Source organism: Petaurus breviceps, unplaced genomic scaffold (assembly GCF_028583685.1).
Source record: "Petaurus breviceps papuanus isolate PSGF00001 unplaced genomic scaffold, PetGlider_PUasm1.0 216, whole genome shotgun sequence".
Lineage (NCBI taxonomy): Eukaryota > Metazoa > Chordata > Mammalia > Diprotodontia > Petauridae > Petaurus > Petaurus breviceps.
In genome coordinates, this window is record NW_027185867.1 from 6,907,763 (window position 1) to 6,928,369 (window position 20,607).

Consider the following 20,607-nt stretch of genomic DNA (forward strand, 5'->3'; position numbering starts at 1 on the left):
AGAGAAGAGAAGAGAAGAGAAGAGAAGAGAAGAGAAGAGAAGAGAAGCAGTAGAGAAGAGAAGCAGTAGAGAAGAGAAGCAGTAGAGAAGAGAAGCAGTAGAAAAGGAAAAGAGAAGAACAGCCAACTAAGATGCCCCCATCTTCTACAAATAAATATGGCATTGAACAGAAGCCAGTTTGCCAAGGGTCCTCCATGGCCCTCAATCTGTAGATTCCTAAGAATAATTTAAGTTTGAGTGTATATCTCCTTTTCTCCAAATTGATGCACTCCATCCTTTGAGGTATGATTTATTTTTGTTTTTCTCTTCTCTATCGTGTACCATGTCCAGCCCCTGGGAAGCCTCGATGCCCAGATGGGTTTCAAAGTTGTGGGGCTCTTTCTGGTGTTTTGCATCAATGGCCAGTCAATAATGGACCACAGCTGTTGCTGGCCCTGGTTCTGGATTATGGTCCGGGAACACTGGCAGGTTTTTACAGTGCGTCCTCCTCGCTGCAGCCCCCACCAATCATGAAACGGAACTCCTGGAGGTTTGAGACACCATGGAAGTGCACAAAAGCCCCAGCAACTACAAAGATGTGAAACAGCTGATGGGAGTGAAACTGAAGACAAAAAGAGGAAAAAACAAAACAAAACCCCATGAATATTGATTAAGAGTTTAGTGAAAGGAACTTAAAACCCTGACTTCTGGTTCTACAATAAGCTGAAGTAATCAGAGCTCCTGCTGCCCTTTCTGCATACGCCTTGACACAGCCAAGGCATAAGTCTACAAGTTGTAGGTCCAAGAATCACAAATACACTTCACACTAGAGTATTTGTCAGAGAGAACTCATGGCCACATATCATCTGGCACATCCTCCTTCCAGCACAAGTAAAGGAAACAATGACTCAAGATGTATGCAGCATACACTGCATAATGGAGGCAGCACCAGCCTTAGAGTTAGTGAGACCTGGGTTCACATCTTTCCTCTGACATTCATTAGTGTGACTCTGGGTTAGTCAACCTCTATGTGCCTCAGACCAATCCCCAGTATTTATCTATTAATGCACAGATAGGCTGTGTAGTCTGTTGGTGAAGGGATTTTTTCACTATGAAAAAATCACAGATCTTCTTATATTCACATATCACAGTGGTAATGATATTTCTGTGCAAGTGACTCATTCATGACTAATAAAAAAAAGCAATACGTATGGGGCCATCATAGCATTCAGAGGCTCTTTATGGTCAGTGATTCCTATATGGGCAAACCACTGTTGAGATTACACAATGACCACCGACCTTAAGGGATGCTACAAAAGAAACTCCTACATACTGTGGGAGATCAGAAAATGTAACTTATAAGATGCCTTCCAAGTTTAGACATACATACTATGGGAACACCTTTGCACCAAGGGCAAAAACTACAAAACCATGAATTAAGAAGAAATCTTAATTCAACTATCTAAGGCTCAAAATGTAGTATTACCTTCATTTTATGGACTGATAAACTGGGCTTCAAGGAGATTTAGGATCATAAAGTAATAAGCAAGAAATGCTATTGAAAGTCTCATATTCATTACTGATACTTCAATTCTCAAGCACTTAAGAATTAGAACTCTTCTTCAGTTATAACATTTATGTCCTTCATACCTTTAACCCGCTGTATCTTTACTGTATTCTAACCCAGACTGCTCCTCCCCATTTTATAGCTAAGGAAATAGAGGTCCATACAGGCAGTCAAGTGCATTGGCCAAGGGGACAGCCAGCTAGAGGAGGAACGGGCATTTGATCCAGGGCTCCAGATTACAAGTTCAGTATTGTTTTCTATTATGCTGCCTCCTTAATAATCTAAAAATTCAAAATGGTTAAGCAAGCATATACCCAGTCATTCTTTATCTACTACTATCAAAATAAATGGTTTCCATAGACTTACCCAGATGTCACACTTTCCAGGGAAGAAGCGCTCTGGGATCCGAGCAGCATAGAGTGCAGCTCCAGTGATGTACAGGCAGGCCATGAGCAGCAGCCAACCTATCTGTCCAATGGTGGCAGCTTTCAGGAAACCCTCCGAAAAGATATAGTGCAGTGTAGGAATGATTCCACTTAAGCCCAAGCCCAGAAACACTCCTAGGAGTCAAATGGGGGGGGGGGGGGGGGGAAGAAAAAAACAAAAAAGAGAAAAGAAAAAAAAAGGGGGGGGGGGGAGGGGGAGAGAATCAACACAAACAAGGAGAAGATGAAGAACATATTGGGTTAGCACTGAAATAGAAACTTTTGTAAATGGGAGATCCCAAGTACGCAGAGTACAATATTAGTGTCCCTATAGAAAGGGACAAAAGGGTTTGTGAAACTCTACTTTAAGGCAGTACAATTGTGTTAGAACATAAAATAAAAGCACACTGTGCTCCCTCCTTCTGAGTGATACTTCACTGGATTAACTGTTAGTCTTCAAAGGGTTTGGAGTTACATTGCTACAGAAGTTCTTTTGTAAAAGATAGGAATTACAACAGACAGTAATAGAAGAATGACTACTTTGACATGCACAAATCCTGCACTTTTGGGAGCCAGAAGTCCTAGGATACCTAAAGAGATTCGGTACAGATTCATCCAAGATGTTAAGTCATAGGTACAAGAGACATCTGGGAGCGGCGGGGGGCTTGCTTCCTGTGTGGGGTGTGCCTGAGCCTCAGCCCTGCTATCTTGGATGAGCCTCTAAACAAGTTTAGCTCAGTCCAGAGCATCTGATAACCAAGTATTTGCTTACCCAGAAGTGCTGCAAGAATATGCCTTGCTGCCATCTACAATGACATCCTAGAGCTGTCATTTGCAGAGCTGAAAATTCTCTTCCTCACTGTCTTCTCTTGAACTCTCTACATAATCTGTATCTTCATTTGCCCTCCTATTAGAGATTTAATCTTCACTCACTCTCCTTTATCTTAGATCTCTTCATCTCAAACCCCTTCCATTGTCTGGTGCTCATGTAGACCCAGCTCTCTGGAAGAGAGACTCTTTAGCTGGAGTTTGCCCCAGAGATCATTATGCCCTTCTCCTTTGATTTCCATTTTCCCAGTCTCCTTCCTGCTGCCTACAAACATGCCCAGGTCTCACTGCCTGAAATGATCTTCACTTGACTGTCCTATCTCCTCCAGTGATCATTCTATATATGTCCTTCCTTCAGATGTCAAGCATCTAGAGCTATCTAATCTCACTGCAACAACTCACCCATTTCTCATCTCCTTAAAATCAGGTTTCTGATCCCATAGCTTTATCTGCAATCTGAGCAACCTGCTATCTGCAAATTGAGCAATAATCTCAATCCCAATCTGACTGCCTTTTCTCAGCCCTCATCCTTCTTGCCCTCTCCAAAGATTAAGACACTGAAATTTAAAATTTATAAATACTTCCACACTCTTTCCTCCCTCTGGGTCTCTGTGACACTGTTGCCTCTCAGTTTTCCTCCTGTCTGACTAACGGGTGCCTACCTCTCTCCTGAGTGCCAGACTGGCATCTCCAGCTGCCTGTTGGTTAACTCCACCTGGACGTCCCACATGCATCTCAAAGTCTATGCCCAAAAAAAGACCTCTATTGCTCTAAATCTCTCTCCTTCTAAATTCCCTATTTCTGCTGAGGGCACCACCATTTTCCCAGTCATCCTCATTTATAACCCTATGTGGCATCTTCAATTCTTTCCCTCCAAATTCAATCAGGGACCAAACCTCATTGATTCTACCTCCACAGCAACTCTCACAACTGTGTTTCTCTACACTCACAACATAATTCACCTCAATTCAGACCCTCATCACCTCTTGCCTGGATTACTATTGCCTCCTAACTAGTCTCCTCACCCCCAAGCCTCTCCTCTCACCAATTAATTCCCCACAGAGTGGCTAAATTGATTTGTAATCAGTCAATAATGATTTATTATGCACCTATTATGTTCCAGGAATTGTACTAGGTACGAGAGATACAAAAATAAGAATGGAAACAGTCCTTGCCCTCCAGGAGCTTACATTCCATCATGGGAAAACAACATGCACACATGACCTCCTGAGTTATGACATTTATGTCCTTCACATTTTAACCCTTTGTAAATTCAAACTACATACAAAGTAAATACAAGGTAATTTTGTGGCAAAAGCTCCAGTAGCTTGGGAGATAAGAAAAGGCTTCATACAGGAGGCATCTGAGCTGAACCTTGGAAGAAACTAGGAATTCTAAGGAGAAAAGGAGGGAGCGCATTCCATGCATGAAGGGAAGTAGGTGGCACTGTGGATAGAATGCTGAGCATGGAGTCAGGAAAACCTGAGTTCAGCCTCAGATACTTCTTAGCTGTGTAACCCTGGACAAGTCACTTAATCTCCATCTGCCTCAGTTTCCTCTACTGTAAAATGGAGCTAATAGCACTACCTCACAGAGTTGCTCTAAGGAGTAAATGAGATAATAATCATAAGCTGTTTAGCACAGTGTCTGGCTAAATAGCTATGAAGGAGTAACTTGCCTTCCAGAAAATGAAATGTCACGTGTGAGGAACAGTAAGAAAACCAATGTGGCTGGACTACAGTGTGTATGAAAAAGAGAAGAGGTCTGACTACACCCCTCCCCTGCACAGATACTTTGGTGGTTCCCTACTGCCCTTATTGACTCTAGAGTTAACAAATTCTTCAGTCTGACACTTTAGGCCTTTAACAATCTGTCTCCAAACTGCTTTTTTTTAACCTCATTTCACATTCCTCCCTGTGGCATGCTATAACTTTTAGACAAACTGTCCTAGGGTTCCTCACCTTGACACATAATATTCTGTACCTCTGTACTGTCCCAGACTGCTATCTCCCCCACCCCCAACAATTCATCATCTCCACCTCTCAGTTACCTTTAAGGCTCAGCTTGAGTGTCACGTCCTCTACAATATCTTCCATGATGTCCCAAATGTCTTCTCCTTTTTCAAATTATCTTTTATCAACAACTGGGTTACGTCCTGGCTAGAACATAAACTCCTTAAGAGTAGATGCTGGGCTTTTTCCTGTGTCCCTAGTACCTTGCACAAAGAAGGCACCTAATATATGTTTGCTTAATTGAATTATCCATTTGAGGCAACATCTTATCCTGAAAAGGGAACTAATACCCATGAGGTAACTTGGGGAATTAAGGAAAAAAAAAAACATTAAAATATAAATGCTTTTTAAAGTAAATCAAACTCTTTGCCTAAAGAAAATACTTGGAATCCTAATATGGCAAGAACTTGTGCTTACAATAAATGCAAAGAGGGGAAAAAAAAGAAGCCCTAAGTTTCCTAGAATCTAAGCTGTATGGGATCCCAGACTAAAAGTACTTAGGAATCAAAGTTTGTCGGTGTCACTAAGACATAGTCTTTCAGCCTGCAGGAATAGTCATGGAATGAGAGGGACTTTGAAAACTTGTGTAACGACTATAGGGAAACTAAGTTCTACATAACACATGAATACCAAATTTTAGTGCCTATCCTTTTGTTTTGAGATATACAACTATTATATCTCCCTAGAAAAAGTAGACTGCTCTACAGGCTATACACACTGAACTCTACAGAATTAGAGGCATGAAGTATTATAAAACTAGATGAAATCATAAAGATCTTTTAGTTCAACCAGTGTTGAACTGAAATGTATATAACCCTCAATTTTTTGCCCAAAATCACACATCTATATCCTGGACATCAAAGACATAATTGAGCCTCGAAAAGATTTGTACCTTTCTATGGGAAGGGGCATCTAAACAAGAAGGGAAAAATGGCATTATTTATGCCACTATCCACAACCTCAGTAATCCTAACAAAAAAATATTAACTAACCTCTATATTACCTGCAAGCAAAACAACCAATACCTTGCCTTTTCTTTTGTTTCCAGATGTTAAAAAAGACTCCTGATATTCTTGATCCTTTTTAAATCAAAGGCTCAATAGTGAGAATCTTATGTTCATACAAATAGTCAGCTACCCTTGGCAATGATGCTGTCCTCTAATGTGTCCCTGATTGAACACACACACACACACCCCTCTCTGCCCCTAGCTTTGGAGACGAGCATTAAGCACTGTCCATTTCTTTTCTTGAAATACCTTTGACAAGAGAAGAGTGAGACATCCAATTTCTTTCCACAACCAACTTACTTGCTTATACCTAAAGAACTGTGTTTTCCTCCCAACTTTTCATAGAAGAATAAAAAAAAAAATTCATAGCTAGAATGCACCTTCCCCACCCTTGATCCTTCCTTTTAATACTTTCTGGTTCACTTCTAGAACAACACCTAAAAGAAAAGAATACAAAGGGCTTCCTATATCATCTTCAGATTGAAGAGACATGACCCAAAATTCATCATTTTTATTTCTGCAGTAGAAGTAATGAAAAGAAGCTGCATGTAATGATCAGACAAGCAGAACGGTTATGTAGAGTCACCAAAGAGACTGCTAAATTTTCCCAGCAATTAATTCAGCCAAAAGCTCCCCTGAAGAGAATTAAAGGCCTCCTTTATTTTACAAAGTTTAAAGAGCTTGCCATTCAGAACACTATATAGTCACAACCATAAATCAGTCTCTTAAATACTACACCAGAAAAACATAGGTTCATTTACACAGTACCCCTTCTCCTCAATTGAAAGTTCTCCAACTCCTGAAATAACACTCTTACCTGCTCTGACCCCCCGATACTGAGGGGTGGCAAACATATCCCACTGGGAGACAATGATGGCTGCAATCCCCAGCACACAGATGACAATCAAGTAGATGAAGCAGGGCTGTGGATTACAGTAGAAGGAGTAATAAAGCCAAGGAACAAAACTTCCCATGATCAGGAGGGCAATGCCAGAGTAATCCAGTCTAGAACAGGACAAATATTCAGTTTAATACTCCCCCCAAAAAATTAATCCTAGAGCCCTAATTAGTCTCATTTGCTCTGAATTATCAGCAATAACTAAGGAGAAACTTTTGCTTCCTTAAAATAAGCAATATTGAGACTGCTAAATATGTTCTCCTAGGCCAAATCAGATTGGTATTCCTACATAATTAATGGATCTCTTTAGCAATCTGGTAAAACTACATATCCTTCTCAGAATGTTTTAAATATACAAAATAAAATACACAGGATTACAAAGATTATACTGAAATACAGATATCAAAAACTTTTTAAAGAACCAGTTTATGAACCCAAGGTTAAGCACCCCTCCCTTGGAGCCTTTCCAGATACCTACTTGGAGAAGATCCGGGAGACTGATTCTGAGTGGCAGTAAACAGTGTGGAAAAGCCATGAGAAAGAAAGGCAGAGAATGGCTCCCAGGAAGAATAACCCAAAGACCACTTTCTCTTGTAATGGAGCCACAAAGGAGATGTTTGGACGAAACATGTAGAAGATCCCCAGGCACAGGAAGAAAACACAACCTAAGGAAGAGAAATAAAAGGGGAAGATAGAAGAATGAAAGGTCAGATCTTCAAAAAGAAAAAAAAAAGGCACCATAACAAAAATACATCCACTAACTCACAGGTAGAGTCACAAAATGGTCCAACTATTTTGGAAATTATTAGGGAATTTTACAAGTAGAGTAAAAAAAAATACTTTATTACACAGCAACAAAACTCCAATTACATACAATCAGTGTTCATTGATTGGAACTACTTTGTTAAAGCATATGGCACAAAACATTCTCTGGGAAGTATACTTTGTGGTTTATGTATGTTTGCTTTGTTAAAACAAAATTTTTCTCCACAAAAAGGCTCAATCAAACATATGATGTCAGAATAGGCCTTAGAGCAGTAGAAGCCTTTTAGAGATCATCCAATTCATTCATTTTGCAGATAAGGAAACATGAGATTCTTAAAGAAGGGAAGTAATCTACCAAGGTAAATTACACATAGGGAATAAACAGCAGAACCAACATCCAAGCACAGGTCTTCTGCCTCCAAATGCAGGGTTCTTTCCATTGTACCATCCTGATATAACCTACTTAGTCATAGTATCTACTTGATCCAGATAACATGTTCTATATAATTAAGTTCAAGACAGAAATGCAAAATACCAAATATTTAATAATGCAAAAGGCAGTGAAATATGTTCTTTAGTTGTATCTGATATTTAGTTTTCCTCTCTCATCTATCTACACTGTTGCTCTCACTGAAGTCACTATGATGCCAATCTCTAACTGCCTCTACCCTCTTCTAATCTACTATGGAATTAGAACTAATAACAAGAACAGATAACTAATTTTTAAAAATATTTAACATTAGGGGCGGCCAGGTAGCACAGCGAGTAACAGCACCGGCCCCAGAGTCGGGATGACCTGGAATCGAATCTGGGCTCAGATACTTAGCACCCACCCAGAAACACCTGGCCGTGTAACCTTGAGCAAGTTACTTAACCCCAGTTGCTTTAAAAAAAAAATTTTTAATATTTGTGGGGCTTTTTATTTTAAATTTCAAATTCTCTCCCTCCTTCCCCTCTCCCACCTCACTGAGAAGGCAAGCAGTTTGATACAGGTTTCAGATAACTGAATTTTTAAAAATGAAACTGTGAGAGCTTAAGGACCCTCTCATACAACCATAGATTTAGAGCTGAAAAGGACCTCAGAGGCTTATCTAATCAAACCTAATTTCACACAAGGAAACAAACGCCCAGAGACAAATGTACCTAGGTCACATTTGTTTTAATTTAAAGAATTGGGATTCAAAACCAGGTCTTCTGACTTCCAAATCCAGAACTTTTTCTACTGCATCATAAGTCATCAGAGTTTAAAATAAGAGAAGTAGTTCGTTTCTTCTGTAGTATTCAAAATGTTTAAGAGAGAGCAATATTAAGAACAAATATATCTGTGAAAATTTTCCCCATCTGTTTCTCTTTTCAGATTCCTTTCCTGACTGAATGATGTAGATATTAGAGTAGGAAAGGGATGCTAATTGAGGATTTCTTTCATTTCCCTGTCAACAGGGAAACTGTTATATAACTATATGTTTCCTATTCTTTTTGAATACTACTTCCCAAAATGGCTCAGGATCATAGATTTGGCAATAGAAGGGATCTTAAACACTATCTAGTACAATTCCCCTAATTTTGCAGATGAGGAAAAAACTGGGATCCTGATTTCACTTGCCTAAGAACACAATCAGTAGGAATCAGAAAACCCACATCCTCTGACTCCAAATCCAGCACGCATTCCACCATGCTGTACTGGGACTGGTAACATAAGAAACCAGCAAAGATCTCTCTTTCAGGTTTCCAAATAGCCTAAGATATTATTTTAACTTCCTGAGACTCAACTTTTTTAAATAGTTAAAATAGGGGTGGCTAGGTGGCACAGTGAATAGAGCAACAGCCCTGGAGTCAGAAGGACCCGAGTTCAAATCCAGCCTCAAACACTTAACACTCACTAGCTGTGTGACCGTGGGCAAGTTAACCAACTGCCCTGCCTTCCCCCCTCCAAAAAGCAAAAAAAAAAAAAAAAAAAAAGTTAAAATAATCCAGAGATGAAGACACATCCCTAACATTCAGGTATAAGCTAGATACCACCCTTCCTTAATCTGTGTTAGTATATACCTTGAGAAATTACATACTTACTGGAAAACAAGATAAGAGGTGCCATTAGAAAAAACAACAATTTTCTTCTTCTTAAGTTAAATACATGGAAAAAACACATTTTAATGATAATAACAGGCATTCACATAGTGCTTTAAAGTTTATAAACATCTGTTTTCCTTATAACCTGAGGGGGTAGATATGGAAAGAATTATCTTCATACAGACATAAGAAGACAAAGTCTTGAGCCCTCAGAAGGCTGGCTTGCATTTGGTTCCACAATCAGTAACTAGAGTAGTTTAGACTAACTGAAGTCTTCTGACTTCAAGTCCAAACAATGATAATATGTCAACAAAGAGGAAACATCTCCGTGTCACATTAGCCTTATCGGAGACTGTCACCACATCCTGATGTAACGTAAAGAAGACCCGAGTTCAACGGACAGATCTGCCCCATATGACTCTTTGCAAGTCACTTCACTCCCGTATTTCAGCTTCCCAAGCTACAAAATGAAAATGACACTACTGCATTATCTGCCTCATGGGACTGTTCTGAAAAAAAGCCGAAAGAAATATATAAATCTGAGCAATTAATAAATGATTATAGCAGAAAATATTACTAAATATTACTCAAATATGTATGTGAGGAAACAAAATGTGCATCCAGTTATGTTTAGGCAGGAAAAGGAAAAAGAAAATAGTAGGTCAAGAGGGAACAGATTTGCTGAACAAACATGCTAGGACAGAGCAGATTCTGAGTCATAAAAGAATCTTGTTAAGACAGGTTTTCTCTCCATTTTCCCTGAAGAATTCCTAGATACACTTTTCTAGAAGGCACAGCCACATCAGCTCATTTATCCTCCCTAGCAAAAGAAGGTTTGGGGAACAGCTGACCATTCTCTCAGAAACTACCTGTCTTCAATATTTCCTAAAAAGCTTTACCTAATTAGGTTTACATTCAGGGTTCAGGATACAAGGGTTATAGGGAAACTTGAAGTCCTAGCATTATAAAAAAAAAATTACTTCTATTTGGTTCATGCCTGAAATCACTTTGCCTTTCATTCCTCAATATGAAATAAAACCAATCCACCATAAGCATTTAGTAATCACCTACCATTCTAGTAGATGGAAATACAAAGATAAAAATGACAAACTAAACTCTACCAAAAGATAGTATGTCAAGTAACCAATAAGTACTAAAGACTAAGATCATTTCCTGCTTTGAGACCAAGGTATACTTAGCAGGTATAAGGTTTTTTTATACCAGAGTAGGTTAATGGCCCAGGGCAGAAAAAAGATAGAGAAAGTCCCAGGACAAGTCTCTTTCAGTTTTTGCTGGGCACTGTTTAACTCCAAATGAAACTGAATAAATAGAAACTATGGGAATCCTAATGGGAATACTACCCTTGGGTGTTATAATCTAATCCAATAGTACCCACAAAGCAGCGGGATGGGAAAATGGGAGTTATTATAAGAACTATCTCATTAAATGACATAATAACAAGCAAAGAAACTCTCTGCAGACTGATTATTTTATAAAGTACTAATACGCTTAATATATGCAGGTGCTATAATTAATAAAATACAAATTTATAAACTTGTTACTGAATTCAGAGTAGCTTTTTGGCCATGTTATTTTTTTTTAAAGGCTGGAAAATGACAATCATTTCTTTATTCTACTCCACCTGAATTCATAACCATTTAAAGGCACACAGATAAAGAGCAGTAGTACATCATACAAAACAAGTGCTTAAGTATTTTTTCTTTTTTAAATTCTTTTAAATTAAATTTTGTTTATTTTTAGTTTACATCATTCATTTCCACAAGATTTTGAGTTACAATTTTTCTCCCCATCTTTCCCCAAAACAGCGATCCCACTGAGTACTTCCTCCCCCAATCTGTTCTCTCCTATGTCCTCCCCCATCCCCCCTCTGACTTTTCAGTAGGGCAAGATGGATCTCTATACCCCACTGCCTGTATATCTTATTTCCCAATTGCATGTTTAATATATATATATATATATATATATATATATATATATTTAAAACATTTGATTTTAAAACTTTGGATTCCAGATTCTTTCTCTTCCTCCCTTATCACCCACCCTTACTGGGATGACAAGCAATTCAATATAGGTTGTACATGTGTAGCTATGCAATACATTTCCATAGTGGCTATATTGTAAAAGATTGACTATATTTCCCTCCATCCTATCCCACCCCCCACTTGTTCTCTTCTCTACTTTGACCTTGTCCCTTTTCAAAAGTATGTGCTTCCAACTTCCCTCCCCCCAACCTGCCCTCCCCTCCATCATCCCTTTCCCCCCTACTCTCCTATAGGGTAAGATACCCTATTTAGTGTATATGTCATTCCCTCCCTAAGCCAAATTCAATGAGAATAAGGTTGACTCATTCCCTTTTGCCTTCCTGTTCTTCCCTTCCATTGTACCAATTTTCCCTTGACTCTTCTATATGGGATAATTTACCCCCTTCTGTCTCTCCCCTTCTCCTCTCATTATATTCCTCTCTTACCTCTCAATTTCATCTTTTAAGTACCATCCCCTTTTAGAGTCATTTTTTTATAGGTCTTTGAGGTGGTTACAGGGGGAGGGCAGGGAGTCTTCCTGCTTCTATGCTGCCATCTTGGCTCCTCCGTTATTTTCTTTTTAAATTAAATTTTACTGATCTTTTTTTTAAACAAGGCCAAAATTTCTTTTTCCTTCTTCTATCTATGCAATGCTGATTCAAAGCACTTATAAAAACTGCTTTTATTATGACAGCCTTTGAATTTTATTCTTAGAAGAGCTTTTAATGAATTAATCACTGAAGAGCTTTTTAGAATTTAATTGTTTTTATTTTCAATTCCAAAGTCTCTACATCCCTCTACCCTCTACCCGCACTATTGACAAAACAAGAAATACAATACCCATTATATAAATGAAGTCATGCAAAACATATTTCCACGGGGCAGCTAGGTGGCGAAGTGAATAAAATGCTGGCTCTGGAGTCAGGAGGACCAGAGTTCAGTTCCGGCCTCAGACACTTACCACCCACACAAAATAACTAGCCATGTAACCTTGGGCAAGTTACTTAACCCCAACTGCCCTTCAAAAAGAAAAAAAAAGAAAGAAAAGAAAACATATTTCCACATAAGCCTTGTTGCCAAAAAAGAAAAGGTAAGAAAAACAAAGAGTTCATCAGTTCTTTCTCTGGAGGTAGATAGCATTTTTCATTTTAAGGCCTTGGGAATTTACCAGATCACTATATAACTCAGAGTAGCTAAGTCATCCACAATTGATTACTGTTACAATATTGCTGTCACTGTGTACAATGTTCTAGTTCTGTTCATTTCACTTTACATCTATTCATGTAATTCTTCCCAGGTTTTTCAGAAACCATCCCCCTTGTCATTTTTTATAGCACACTATTCCATCACAATCATATACCACAACTTAAGCAGCCATTCTCCAGTTGACAGGCATCCCCTCAATTTCCAATTCTCTGCCACCACAAAAAGAGCTGCTATAAATATTTTTCTACATATGAGTCCTTTTCCTTTTTCTTTGATCTATTTGAGGTAACACACCTAGTAATGGTACTGCTGGGTCAAAGGGTATACATAGTTTTATAGTCCCTTGGAGCAGTTTCTAATTGTTCTCCAGAATGGTTGCATCAATTCACAACTCCATCAACTCTGTGCTAACTAGTGTCCCTATTTTCCTGCCTCCCCTCCAGTAATTATAATTTTCCTTTTGTCACATTAGCCAATATGAGAGGTATGAAGTGATACCTCAGAGTTGTTTTAATTTATCTAATTACTAGTGATTTAGAACATATTTTTTCTGACTTTTGATAACTTTGATCTCTTTTTCTGAAAACTGCCAGTTGATATTCTTTGACCATTTGTCAATTGGGGAATGGTTCTTAGGTTTATAAATTTGTCTCAGTTGCCTACATATTTGAGAAATGAAACCTTTATGAGAAACCTACTGTAAAAAAGTTCCCAATTTCCTATTTTTCTTCTAATTTTGACTGCACTGGTTTTCTATGTGCAAACCTCTTAAATTTCATGTAACCACAATTAATGAAAAGAAATGTTAGGGAAGGTGACCTAACCATACCAGATCTTAAATTATATTATAAAGCAATAATCATCAAAACTACTTGGTACTGGCTAAGAAACAGAGAGGTAGATCAGTGGAATAGGTTAGGTACACAAGACACAGTGGTCAGTGATCATAGCAATCTACTGTTTGATAAATCCAAAGACTCCAGCTTCTGGGATAACAACTCACTATTCGTCAAAAACTGCTGGGGAAACTGTAGAATACAATAGAAACTGGGCACAGACTTATGTCTGACATTGTATACCAAAGTAAAGTCCAAATGGGTACACAATTTAGATATAAAGGCTGATATTATAAGCAAATCAGGGGAGCAAGGAATAATTTATCTGGAAGATTTATGGAGAATGGAGGAATTTATGACCAAACAAGAGATAGAGATCATGAAATGCAAAAAGGACAATTTTGATTATATTAAATTGAAAAGTTTTTGCACAAAGCCAATGCAACCAAGACTAGTAGTAAAGCAGAAAACTGGAAAAGAATTTTTCTAAATAGTGTCTCTGATAAAGAGGCCTCATTTCTAAAATATATAAATAACTAGGTCAAATTTACAAGAATTACAAGTCATTCCCTCAATTAATAAATGGTCAAAGGATATGAATAGGCAGTTTTCAGAGGAAGAAATTAAAGCTATCTATAATCATATGAAAAAATGTTGTTCCAGATTTGGAGCTTGTGTAAGGGCCAGGCTTTGTCCCCTGCTTGTGTTTCTGGTTTTAGGTGGTTAGCCCTGATCATTCTCATTCTAGGTTACCTGGGTTCTGCCCTGTCATCCCCTCCCTATCCCACCCAGGGATCTTTGAGGTTCCAAATGTCAGGTCTTCAGGATCTTCAATGATATGTCAAGATAGTGCTAAGGACTTGACTTTAAGTTCTTAGGTTATCACAATTAAACACTGCTAACTCTATACTAGTCACTGATGATCCCTGAAGCTTCCAAAGGTCCTTACCTAGGGGTCTTCTCTGAAGATTTCCTCTACTCTTGCTATGAGAGAACATGGACCTTACAAGGGTCTCTGGCCCATTTCTGGCTGCACTGGAAGGCTACCAACTAATTTACTTTCACTGCCCAGTGACTTTGCTGATTTTTCCTTTTCTTATTGTGTACAAAGCTTCTCGCCCAAGATTTTGTGCAGTTTTGGCAAAGAAGTCACTGCAGTTTCCCCTCAGGTTTCTCAATCATTTTTCAATCATGAGCAATGAACTGGGCAATCTCCCCTCTGCTCAATAAACTGGAAGCTTTCTTGGCTGGAAGTTTAGGTATGAGTGCACTGGTGTGTGGAAACTATATGGATGGGAACTCTCTCCACCAATATGGATCAGTTACTCATCTGCAGTAGAACTTTAAGAAGTTTATATGACTGTCCATAGTCAGGCAGTTAGTATGTGTTAGAAGCTGAACTTAAAAAATCAGATCTTCTTGCCTTCCTGACTGACACTCTATCTGAAATATCACAACACACTTCTTCTCATAGAGACTTTGTACTCTTGGAAAAGTAGACAGTAAAATAGTATATCAAAAGATCTTTCCACGCATCTTGACTCTTTGAAGAGATAACAGACTAAAGGTGCATGATTAAACATGCACTTTCTGAAATGGCTCATTTATTTAGCTTAACTACATGTACTTGTTACAAGTGTGTGGGAGTGAGGTGGGGGAAGTGATCCTGCATAGTGGCAGAGATGCAGAAAACAGCATTATTAAAACACTACAAATATTGAAGAGAAAACACAAACTTAAGGAGGGAACACAAATACCAATTTCAATACTACCTCATCATATACAATATATACTTAAAGTACTGAAGCTTTGGATTCTTTATGATATTTTAAGCATTTTTTAGTACCTTTAAGCACCTCTGCTAATATATGTGCTTATGTGCTGGGCTTTCACTGAGGGTTTTTTTCTCTTGAGATTTTTGGTGCTTCAGCCTTTACTGCATTCCTATGTCACTTTCATGCCCCTCCCCATGCTGAGCTGAATGGCTACCTTAGCTTCCTCATAGTTGAATATATAGAGGTTGCTATCCTAAGTCCTGCCTGAGCAACTTCTAGGGAGAGACAGGACTAGCCCCAGGTGAGATTCAGTTCCCTTTCCTTCAGGCTCAATGCTGCCCACCATGGCAGCCCTCTGGATTCCTCACTCCTATGGTCTCCTTTTCTTTAAATAGCTACTTCTTAACGGATGAGCAGAAGCCAGGAGTGTTGGGGCAACCACTGCAGTTAACAGTGAATCCCTATGCTATGGCCAGGCCCCAATTAAAAGCCAGTACATTTTCAACCAATCAACCAATTCCTGTATTTCTTTTCTCTTTTCCTTCATGTTACTGGAAAAAATTTAGTGTGTCAATAATAATAATAATAATAATAATAATAATAAGGAGGAGGAGGAGGAGGAGGAGGAACAGGAGGAAGTTTGACCAGAGGGACAGTACGGTGGGCTTGGCCTCTAGCCTAGGTTCACCGCCCCCCCCCCCCCCCCACAAAAACCTGATAACTTACTTATATTCCTGCCACAGGCACAAAGAAGCTGATACAGAAGGGGCACTGAACGAGTATTAAAGTTTTCTAGTGTTAATTCAAAAACCACTGTATAAAAGAGAAGTTCCCAGGTTCATATATAATATTTTTGTTCTTGTTTGTATATTAAAATATTTGTTTGCACATGATTAAATTTATAATATGAAAGGAAATTTAAAGAGCTTCTTTTTTTCCTTACACTGCTCCTTATTCTTAAATCCACAAAAATAAAAAGGCATGAAGCATATTATTACAGTTCAACACAATACCTAAGAGGTGTGTCCAGATGTTGCCTGTCTCTGTGTGTATTCTGAAGATGCTCTTGAAACAGGCCCGGAAAGAAGGCATAGGAGGCCTGTGCCCATGCAAAAGGAAATCGTTGTCTTTTAGCCAGTCAGGCAGTACATCATGAGGGATAACCCTCCATCGGCCTTCCCATACCTGTAAAGAAAATACTTGTTAAACAGGTTGTAGGTTCATCTATCAATTAGGAAATGCTGGTTCTAACAATAAGACTCTCATTAAAGGAAATCTAATACATTTAGTGCCTACTATGTGCCAGGCACTATGCTAAAGCACTTTACAATCATCTCATTTGATCCTCCAACAACCCTAGGAGGTAGATGTTATTTTCCCCATTCTGCAAATGAGGAAACTGTAGTGAATGGAGGTCAAGTCACCTGGTCAGGATCACAAGCGTCTGAGGCCAGATCTAACCTCAGGCCTTTCTGACTCCAGGCTGGGAGCTCTATCCACTAGCTCCATCTCTGGGCCTCTAAGATGAATTCTGAACATGGAAAGGGTAATCAGATTCCAATTAACATGGCCTAAGGCACATAGAGTATTATTGCCTGCAGAGAAGAAACTATGACTGCAACACTTTTTTAAAGATCTTTTATTAAAACATACCACAGCTGATTTCAATGACCAAATCATATCCAAGTGTGAGATAGGCTCTCCCCTCAGCTGGTAAAGGAGAGGAATCCAAGATACTCTAGTCCAAACACTGGAACCTCGGCACTCACACTAAACACGGACAGTGAACTGCTTTTCTTCATCTCATGGGCCACTGGCCTGTATGCCTCCTCTCTGACACTAGTGAAAGCAGCCTCAAAGAGCGCTGTTGTCAGTCAGTGGTCAGCACTCCCACATGCCTCCAAATGCACAGGGTGGTAGCTAGGAAGTCACTCAGCCAGACTTACAGATTATGTGGCCAGAAAGTCGGCTGATTACTCACTACCTTCCAACCTCCTCAAAAAGAAAATTATGCACTATCAGTTGAAGAGTAACAGCAATTAAATCCAAGGAAAGAAAACAAAATCCTCAGCAAGGTAAGATCCTGAGTGTTGTCTAGCATCCTGCTGAGGAGTTCTGAGGAGCAGCTGCCATAGAGAATTGGGGGTGGGGAGGAAAAAGATGAAATGATAATGCTATTTGGGAAGGTAACTGGACCATCATGGAAGAAGAGGGTAGGACAGGATTTGGTATACATAACAAGTTTGGTACTGCTTCTTTCCAACACTGGCTCCCTCATGAATTGATATGGAAGAAAGGCACAGGAGAAAAAAGGGGGAAATGGATATGTGATACTAGCTAAATTAATTTGTGGACTTGGTAATTATATTAAACTACCAAAAAGAAACTTTTAAGAAACAAGAAAAAATAACAAAATTCACTTGAAGGAACAAAAGATTCAGAATTACAAGGGAAATAATGAAAAAAAACCCATAGGGATGAAGGATTACTTCCAGTCCTCAAATTATGCTATAAAGCAATAATCATTAAAATCACATAGTTAAATATGTGGTAAGCTAAAACAGAAAAACTGGTCAACTAAAACAGACTAGAAAAGGAAGAATCAGAAGCAAGATAACTCAATAATCAGTACTTGACAAAGCAAAGAACATATATATCCCTATTGACCAGAACAGCTAGGAAAACTAGAAAGCAGGTTGGCAAAAATTAGGTTTATATCATCATAATACACAATGTTACAATAACTTCAAAATGGACATCAAAGATCAGACTAAAAATTTAGAAGAGAACAGGTAATTCTTAAACATAACCCATGTTTGAGGTAATCACAAAGTATAAAACTTAATGAACTGACTCTCCCAGGACGAGGTTTCTGGAGAGGTGTAGGAGAAGTGGTAGAAGAAAAAATAGGAAACACAGTAAAGGAGAAAGATATGGAAAAAGAATTAACAGCTTAGAACAAGGTACAAAACTTATCCAAACAGCAAACTCTCACTAAAAATTAGAACTGACTGAAGAGAAGAAACTAATGGAACATCAAGAAATAAGTAAAAAAAAAAATTAAAAATCAGACAATATGATGTATATCACAGCAAAAAACAACTAAGGTTGGGGCAGCCAGGTAGCATAGCAAGTAAGAGCACCGGCCCCAGTGTCAGGATGACCTGGGGGATCGAATCTGGGCTCAGACACTTAGCATCCACCCAGAAACACCTGGCCATGTAAACTTGAGCAAGTTACTTAACCCCAATTGCTTAAAAAACAAAACAAAAAAAAAAAAAAACAACTAAGGTTGAAAACAGATCAAGGAAAGATAATTTAAGAGTCAAAACTCTCACTAAACTTCCACCCCCTCCTCATAAAACTTGTTATAAGGAACAGCTCTCTGGAAGGAAAGGGGAAAAGAAAAGATAAATTAGGAAAATATAGATGATGAAAAAACAAAAGATATGTGGTTAACAGGGTAGAAAAGAGCACTCATAGACTCTAGAACCACATGGCCTGGGTTTCGGAATCTTATCTGACTTATCTGAAACTGAGTCATTGTGATGGTACCTTTCTTATCGACAAAATAAAGGGATTGGACAACAATATAAGTAGAAAAGATCCCGGGATTTGGAGTCAAAGGACTTTGTTGTAGATCCTCTGACACTTTCTCTCTATACCTGGATTTCTTCCTTAGTAATAAGGCTTTGAGATTACTTCCACGTCTAGTTCAATGAACCCAAGATCCTATATGCAAAATGATATATTCTTCAAAAAATTTCTCTATCACATCTTTTGCAACAGATGCTGAAATATAAACACAATTACCTTTTTGGTGTTCTTTTTGATCATCCTTAACACAAGCAAAATGACCAAATGTTCCATGAAATGGTATTCCTTATTGCCTCTCTCTTTGCATATATATATGTATATATATTTTTAAAGTTCCTTCAGTATCTAAGGAGAATCTGTGAGCCATCGTTCCATTTATTTACAATATCCTTATTTCTTCTGGTTTCACTCATACCAAGAATCTGAATTCTGATATGAATCAGTTTCTCTTGAGAAATTGTCACTCATGAGATCAGTGGGAAAAGATCTTACATTTAAAGGTTCAATAGTCAAGTTAATATTTAGGGACAGTTTTTCAAAAAATTCTTAGAATATCTCCTTGATCCCACAAGACACTGCTCTCTCTCTCTCTCTCTCTCTCACACACACACACACACACACACACACACACACACACACACACACACTCTTCCTGTTAAGTCCTTCTGACAGTATCAATTACAGGAAAAAAAAAAGAGGGGGGAAGGAACCTTTACAATATTGAAAGGCATTTGAGTTTTTATAGGTGTTTTATGAGTTGTCATAGTCAAAAGAATTTATCACCTACTGTCAAGCCTACAAATGATGAGTTTCTCCATCTTTGGATAAGCAGCAACTCAAAAAAGAAAAAAAAAACAGATATAATCTGTCACCAGGACCATATTCCTATAATGTTTCATATTAGGAATGCTACATGCAGTTTTTCTTTCAGTATATAAAAAAAATCATAGAAAATGCTGTTATTGCTACCATAGGCAGTTCTGCTGTAAGGATGTATGGATTCCCAAAAAAATCACCATGCTAATCACACAATAAAAACTACCAGACTTAGGGGGGGAAATGAGATTGGAGTACAACATTTTAAAACTTCCTTAGTAACATGTAAAGACAGCAACCTAACAAAAATGGCAGCACAGTTTTTATAAAGTCAAATAGTTAAATACATAAATACTACAATAAATAGTGCCCGTATCTATAGCCTTTGGCTGCAGCTCGGCCTGTGCTACAAGTGAGGGGGCGGCATCTTAGGGCTGCAACACCAGGAATGGGGAGGAGTGTGAGGTGTGGGTGCTGAAGAGTCCTCTTCTACCTCAAAGATATACAGTAACTATGTGTAATATAATGCCAAGGAAAGGCAACTTCCCAAGGTTCAAAATACCAGCATAGGTGCTCTCCATTTTATTCAGTGACAAACCAAGAACAGAGAAGATCAAAACATGACATCATTCCAAATACAGCATTTACTAAGTGTGATTAAATAATCTCCAAGTACTACCCCACCCCAGGACCTTCCAATCATTCAATCAATTACAAAGTCTCTGTTCTAAATACTTCTCCACCCCTAGGCTATACCTTAATTTAGTCCACCACAAAGTCCCTCTTC

At 38.5% G+C, this 20,607-nt stretch overlaps 1 protein-coding gene across 4 annotated transcripts in view; it reads right to left on the bottom strand.

Moving 5' to 3' along the window:
* Positions 1–20,607, bottom strand: part of ADIPOR2 (adiponectin receptor 2) — a 105,988-nt gene that overhangs the window by 2,404 nt on the left and 82,977 nt on the right. For 3 of the 4 annotated variants that reach the window (XM_069094327.1, XM_069094326.1, XM_069094325.1), the window contains exons 4-9: positions 16,421–16,592; positions 7,195–7,381; positions 6,636–6,823; positions 1,913–2,106; positions 577–601; positions 1–368 (exon numbers count right to left, since the gene is read on the bottom strand). The exon at positions 1–368 is cut by the window's left edge and continues 2,404 nt beyond it. In XM_069094327.1, coding sequence (XP_068950428.1) covers positions 217–368; positions 577–601; positions 1,913–2,106; positions 6,636–6,823; positions 7,195–7,381; positions 16,421–16,592 — 918 coding nt within the window. In that variant the 3' untranslated portion in view covers positions 1–216. Of the gene's footprint in view, positions 602–1,912; positions 2,107–6,635; positions 6,824–7,194; positions 7,382–16,420; positions 16,593–20,607 lie in introns of all 4 variants that reach the window. The other variant, XM_069094328.1, reaches the window with a different exon arrangement.